Consider the following 7,043-nt stretch of genomic DNA (forward strand, 5'->3'; position numbering starts at 1 on the left):
AAAATGTTACTCATCGCAAATTACAATCGCAAGACATTATTCGAACTTCATAAAATTATTTATTAAAAATAAAACTAATAAAAATTTATACATTTGTATCGAATCTCTCTCGATTTCCTGATAAGTAATTTTCAAACATAAATCGACGAAAGAAACGTGTAAACATGATATTACTTGCTATTTACATTCAAGCTAACGTCTTAATAATAAAAGAGATGTTATCTTGAATTATCATTTTAAAAAAGAAAAAAATGAAATATATTAATAAACTCCGAGCGACAATGGCGGTATTAATAGTATTATACATGTTACAAACGAGCGAAAAAGATCAAAACTTCCTCGGTCGGCCTCGTTTTCGAGGAGATGCGATTTTACGCGTGCTTGGCCGAGCGCGCAGCTTCCGCCGTACCATCCTGGATGAGCTACCAGAAGTGCGTTGTGTATCGTTGTGCATTCTCAAGTGTCGCAAAAATAGTAACCTGGATTTTATATGCTTCTTGCAGATATGGCACTTGCGCAGTTGTTCTATAAGCAAAACAACAGCAGTAATCAGTGCTCCGAACCTGTAACTCAGTTCGGTATCGTTATGTTGTCGTGGCGCGTTTTTTTTCCATGTATAATATTTGCGCAATGACAATATAACGACACTATCAATTGCAGAATCGGAGTACTGATTTCAGATCTACTATCATTCTTATGTCTCACTCGTTGTTCGTCACTTACAGACTACAATATTTTAATTCAACATCTAATTTTATTAAGAAGCTAATTAAAATTTATATATCCAATGTATATAACATTATATAAATTTTGAATTTATTAAATGTATACATACAGAAAAATATTAAATCGTATACATGCATAATATACTTCAAGAAAATAAAAATTTTCAATTATATCAACACATTAAAGAATATTTCTCATTCAGTCTTATATTGAACTTCGACAAATTACGTTTCATCTAATAAATTACGTTTTTTCCTTAATTTCGATCTTAACACATATTTTTAATGTACCTGATCTCTTAGTACCATGCTGCAAGCTATGCGCATTTAATAGAGTAGTACTTGGGAACCACCGGCCACACTCTGTACAATCGAGCTTCTTCGACTCCGAGTAATTATTCCTTTGTTTTCGTTTTCTCTTTACCCTGGCAAGCATACTGAGTTCTTTCTCTGTCGTGTCGTCTTCGTCATCCGATTCCTCCTCCTCCGTCGAATTTGGTTCCTTCTCTCGAATCGATCTCAAGGATTTACTCGAAGATCTGTCGAGTAAATGACGAGAAATTAAAAAAAAAAAAAGCTGAATATTGAATTTGTATAAAATGATATATAACAAGTGATTCTATATATCAGAAAAAAATATGGATTCGCATACTTTTCTGAGGACAAGCTTAACTCGTTCTTCTTTCTCGGCACGTGCACTAAGCGAACATGACGCGCCAAGACGACGACCGCGTCAAATTTCTCCTGGCAGATCTTGCAAGTAAACTGCTTGTTAATTTTCTTATTTGTTTTGCCTTTCGATTTTTCTTTGTCGAGGTTGAGGGCGTTCGTTGGCGTTTTCTGGCAAACCAGAAGATGCATATTGAGAGTACGTCGGTACCGAAAGTTTCTAGAACAATACTCGCAACGTATCTCGCCATTGAGCTTCGTCAAACGGCCACCGGCCCATTCAGTCTTCTCGTTTTCTTCGTGATCACTGCTACTGGAATCCGAATCCCTCACCATGATAATTTCGTTCTCTTTATCGCTGGAATATTTGTCCTTGTTGTCGTCTAAAGTGATCTCCACCACGTTGCGCGTCGTCTGCTGCTCTTCCTCGTCGACGTCCAGATCGATTACTTCTACGACCTACAATTTTTGACACATTAAAAAGCTAGTCATTACAAAGATTTGTCGACGCTTAAAAATGTTAATGTATTTAGACTATTTTTGTCGACTCTTACTCTCTGATAAGCTTAAATATATTTAATTTTGCAATCAATATTTTTTTAAGTAATGGTTATCCACTGGAATTTGTTTTTTCTTCAATACAAAAAAGAATAAAGTTCCACATTGATTCTAATAATAGAACTGTTAACAAAAAAAGTCAAGGAAAAATTTTTCACAATTATGTGAATATATGTATGTAACTTAATTGGTACTAAATTATTATAATATATACATATGATTATATAATTTAATTTTAATTGTAACGGACGTTTCATATACCAATCTGTTTGATTTTTAAGTATTAGTATTTGTATCAATTGTATTGCAATGTCAGTTTATTATTTTTATTTTTCTGTTGATGTGAACAGTTTTTGATAATTTTATTTGTAAGATTGTAGATTTAAAAATAAGATGAGATCACTTTTATATCAGTCAAATGATGCTAATTTTACCACACACATAAAAAAATAGGGAATACAGAAACAATCGATACGTTTCACTGGATAAACTTCGACAACTTATGTAATATTATTTGTTTTTATATTGAAAATGACCCGATCAGCGTCGAAACGTTTGTACGAATATTAAATATTCTTTAAATTTTAATTGACTCATAGCCCTTCTTTTATTTATTGATTTAATTTTGCGACTTTTGATTGATCATAATAGTAGAACAACAATAGCTGAACGGAAACAATTCATAAGTATTAAAAAGAGTTAACGATATTAACTTGACAGATTAAGGTTTGTAAATAGGAATGAAACTTTTAAGAATCCTAATTTAATAAAAATAAATTTGTAAGAGGACTCTAATAATGAAGCAAAAAGGCAAATTAAATGGCAAATGAGGGTATAACAGCGCGGTAAATAGTACGCAAAGATTTCTTTTGAAAAATACATTTATTTACTCCATAATTATATCCATCGGAAAATCGAATCTCTAATGAATGTAATATTATGAAGTAAATATATTTTTTTTTAAATCTTTGCGTACTAATTACTGCACCTTTATACTCTCATTCGTTCTTTAATTTGTCTTTTTAATTGTAATGTACGCTTCTATGTGCATTCACCTTCCGCCGCTTCGGCCGCTTAATTCGCCTCGCCCCCTTGATCCCCTTCCGGTTAGCCATGGCGACACGTATTTGCGACGACAATCGACGTCGGCGAGTTGTACGTTTCTTACCGATCGATTCATCATTTATCATCGATGCTGGCTGAATAATGATCTCTCCATCATCCCGATCCACCGAGATTAATTGCTGCTTGCGTGAGCGTTTAACTTTCAGTGGCGTCTGCGAAATAATCTTCGTTGGTGATGGTGGCGAGTCGGTCAACACGTCGATCAATCGCTGTCGATCTTCCTCCAAGACGGAAACGCATGTTCGGTCGATCGTCGACTGCGGCGACATATAAAGCTCAAATGTGTCTTCACTAAATGATGATTCTTCCTTTATCGAAGATTCACGCGAGTCTTGCTGGATACTCGAGTAATCATCTTGCAACTTGCCCGATTTTTTGTCGTTTGTTTCTAACGATTTCTCGCGAGAAATCTTCATATTTTGCAACGTCATTTGAATATCGTCAAACGTTAACTCCGAGTCCGATTCATGATCAGCTTCTAAAAGGATGTATTGTACTGTTGAATGCTCGACCAATTCGTCCTCGAATTCGATGTTATCTTCACATTCATCCGATTGTTCGGCTAAAAAGATGCATTCCTCAGACCTCATACATTTTTATAAATACCTATTAATAAATACTAACTTATTATAAGTATCATAGTAAAAGTTAGTCTTGTATAACAATTTGTGTGACATAAAATGATTTTTATAAAAAAATATTTTAAATATAAAAATAAATTTCTTATATATTATGTAAAAAGAACAAATATTATCTCTTTAAGTTATTATGTTATGCATTATAATTGCTTATATTTGTATTTCAAATACATGACATTTACTAGATTATTTAAAATTATCGCTTTAAATTGCTGATAGCTCCACAATTATACATTAACAATACTTTTTTCGAGCAGATTGAAATTCTATAGATCAAATTACACGTATCAAAAATTCAGAATAATTAATTTTATAACTTTTATACATTGGTGACGCGTGATTACGACCATCACCATATAATATTTCGTTTTATTAAAGAAAACTACTTCTATTTTACATTTATATACATACCGATATTGACAAAACTGTCGTTCATCATGAGATACGTAATATCCGATTGTTCGTCGACAGTTATGTGAACACTATCACTAGACTCTGAATTAATCTTGTCGCTACAGTTTTGGTAAGTTTCATAATTATGTACTATTCTGCTACCGTTCTCTTGCGCAACATCCTTCTCACTATTGACTGATGCTTCGCAGATAGAAGTCTTATCGTCCGCTTCTTCCTTACGACAAAGCATCGGCGGTTTGGCAGTAAACACTCGTCTTTTCATCTGTGACGGTTTTTTCACCGTTCGAACGGCACCTTCGCCTATCAAACGTTCTACGTCCGATCTGTAATTACAGCCATAGTTGTAGTTCTAGTAATCTATATGTGAAACCAAGTAAAAAGAGAGGGAGATTACAATTTAAATCATCTAATTGAAACCATTTTTTTTCTATGCTGAAAAAATTTTATAGATTAGATTTTAAATACCAAAGCTTTTAACTGAAACTGGATAAATTTACTTTTCTCATTGACTTACTTCATAAGAAACTGAAAGTTAGTCGGAGGTTCATCAGACTCATCGTAAACGGCCACAGCAAATATCTCGTCTGAATCTTCCACGGCATAGAGAGCCAACTGTTGCCCCGCCGCGGTGACGAAAGTTGCAATCGTTTCCTCGTCATCTTCTTCATCCTCAAACTCATCTTCCTGTATAATGTATTTATATATATGTAATAATTCTTATATAAATGTTACAATAGAATAAAAACGTATGACATATTTTATATGATTGTAACATTTCCACCATTTGGTATGACTCCTTAGTAACTTACAGGAGAATTCTTGGAACTATCCCTCGCCGATTTTGATGGGTTTTGAGTATATTGTAGAGCATCAAAAAACCAACCCATATTTTTTTATCTGCTCATCTAAAAGTTTAGGGGAAACAACAACCCTAGGAAATGAGCAGTAAATTAACAAATTTGATATTTTCGAAAAAAGTGAATATATACATCGTTTTAATAATTTAAAGAAGTATAAAATACCAAAACTTTCGAATAAATAAACTTTTATATAGGGTGTCCCATTTTAAACAATGCATTAAGATTTCTCGAAAATTATGATAGATACGGAAAAATGTTTCAAACAAAAGTTGTATGGTTCGGAAGGGAACATAAGAAGGTACCATTGATTTGACCTTAGGTGACGTCGTTAAGGTCTGGTCAAGGTCACATCGATTTTTTTAAATGGAACACCATATTTTTGATTCCAGAATCTAATAGCAAGAGCTTTTCAAAACACTATAATTAAGTTCATTTTCATTAAGTACTTTTTGAGTTATAAGGCTTGGAACCATATTACCCAAGGTGTCCAACCGGCGGCTAAAAACCTCTTGAATGTTGTTCAAGATCATGACCTGGATAACATTTGTCAAGATCAAAGCCATTGGTGATTGTATCTCTTATTTTCATTTTTAGGTAAAAATGAATTTTTAGTGCAAAAATGAAAATAAGAGGAATAATCTCCAATGGCCTTGATCTTGACAAATGTTATCCAAGACATGATCTTGAACAACATTCAAGAGATTTTAGCCGTCGGTCGGACACCTTGCGTAATGCTAATGCCGGCGGTACTGTAACTTTCGAGTCTTATAACTCTAAAAGTACTAAATAAAAAATAACTTTATAGTGTTTTGAAAAGCTCTCGACATTGGCTATTAGATTCTGGAATCAAAAATATGGTGTTCCATTTAAAAAAATCGATGTGACCTTGACCAGATCTTAATGACGCCACCTAAGATCAATGAATGGTGACCTATGATGTCCCCCTCCGAACCATACAACTTTTGTTTGAAACATTTTTCCGTATATCTACCATAGTTTTCGAGAAATCTTAATGCATTAATAAATAAAAGAAGGGCTACGAGCCAATTATAATGTAAAATATGTAATAATTTAAAAATCCGACCCGATCGGTGTCGAAACGTTCGTATGTACGATTTTTAAATTATTAAATATTTTACATTATAATTGGCTCGTAGCCCTTCTTTTATTTATTGATTTATTCTGATTGAGCCATATTAAGAATTATCTTAATGCATTATTTAAAATGGGACACCCTGTATAAAATATTTTTTTCTTATACCTGATAGCTTCAAAGATTCTATGTTGATCGGCTCGTTACAGATGAACCTTCTGTCATTAAGATTGATGCTTTATGAAGCCAAACACAGAGTGCCAATGTATAATAATTTTTTATTTGTTCCAAAGTTTTTGTACAAACGTTTCGATCCCGTTTCGGATCCTTTTTAATGCTATTGTACGAATTCATCGAGTTTCCTGACGCACTATATCGTAAACATTTTCTTATTAATCTTACGAATTATAATTGAAAGTTTACAATAAGATAAATAATATAAATAATATAATAGATAAATTTACACAGTTCAAACAAAGAATGGCTGCGTTCAGCAGAACGTTTGTTTTGCAACTGTTGGAAGTTTCCTTCGCGCTAATTGGATCATACTTTTAGATCTAGAAGAATGGTCCTATCTCAGCAGACAATCATAAAACGGTTGCAAAACTGTCGAGTCTGCTGAACGCAGCCAATAAACTTACATGATATTCGTTATGCTAATATAATGCGTGTCATCTATATCAGCTTTGAGATACATCTAAGCAATATAATATCAAGTACAATTCGAAACTCACGAACGCAAACAAACAAAAACATTAAAGAGAGGAAACCTCAGTTATTATCAAATAGGAAATCATATGCCTTAGTTAACGAATCTGTGTCTGATTGGATATTTAAGCCGTTTTTTTGTTTACGTATGAAAATCATTTCTGATATTAGTCTTTTACTTAAAATTTGTTCCTGATCTAAAATCTTAACACTGTCCCAGTCAAAATCATGTGTATGTTCTAATCTATGTTCT

At 33.1% G+C, this 7,043-nt stretch overlaps 1 protein-coding gene across 4 annotated transcripts in view; it reads right to left on the reverse strand.

Annotated features, from left to right (window-relative positions):
- Positions 1-234: 234 nt before the first annotated feature.
- Positions 235-7,043, reverse strand: part of LOC108726109 (transcriptional regulator ATRX homolog) — a 14,130-nt gene continuing 7,321 nt past the window's right edge. For 2 of the 4 annotated variants that reach the window (XM_018453509.1, XM_018453493.1), the window contains exons 4-9: positions 4,644-4,813; positions 4,127-4,452; positions 3,008-3,639; positions 1,378-1,853; positions 1,017-1,264; positions 329-525 (exon numbers count right to left, since the gene is read on the reverse strand). In XM_018453509.1, coding sequence (XP_018309011.1) covers positions 329-525; positions 1,017-1,264; positions 1,378-1,853; positions 3,008-3,639; positions 4,127-4,452; positions 4,644-4,813 — 2,049 coding nt within the window. Of the gene's footprint in view, positions 526-1,016; positions 1,265-1,377; positions 1,854-3,007; positions 3,640-4,126; positions 4,453-4,643; positions 4,814-4,938; positions 5,061-6,250; positions 6,463-7,043 lie in introns of those variants that run through there. The other 2 variants (XM_018453516.1, XM_018453502.1) reach the window with 2 other exon arrangements.

This window comes from Mycetomoellerius zeteki, unplaced genomic scaffold (assembly GCF_001594055.1).
Source record: "Mycetomoellerius zeteki isolate Tzet28-1 unplaced genomic scaffold, Tzet1.0 scaffold110, whole genome shotgun sequence".
NCBI lineage: Eukaryota > Metazoa > Arthropoda > Insecta > Hymenoptera > Formicidae > Mycetomoellerius > Mycetomoellerius zeteki.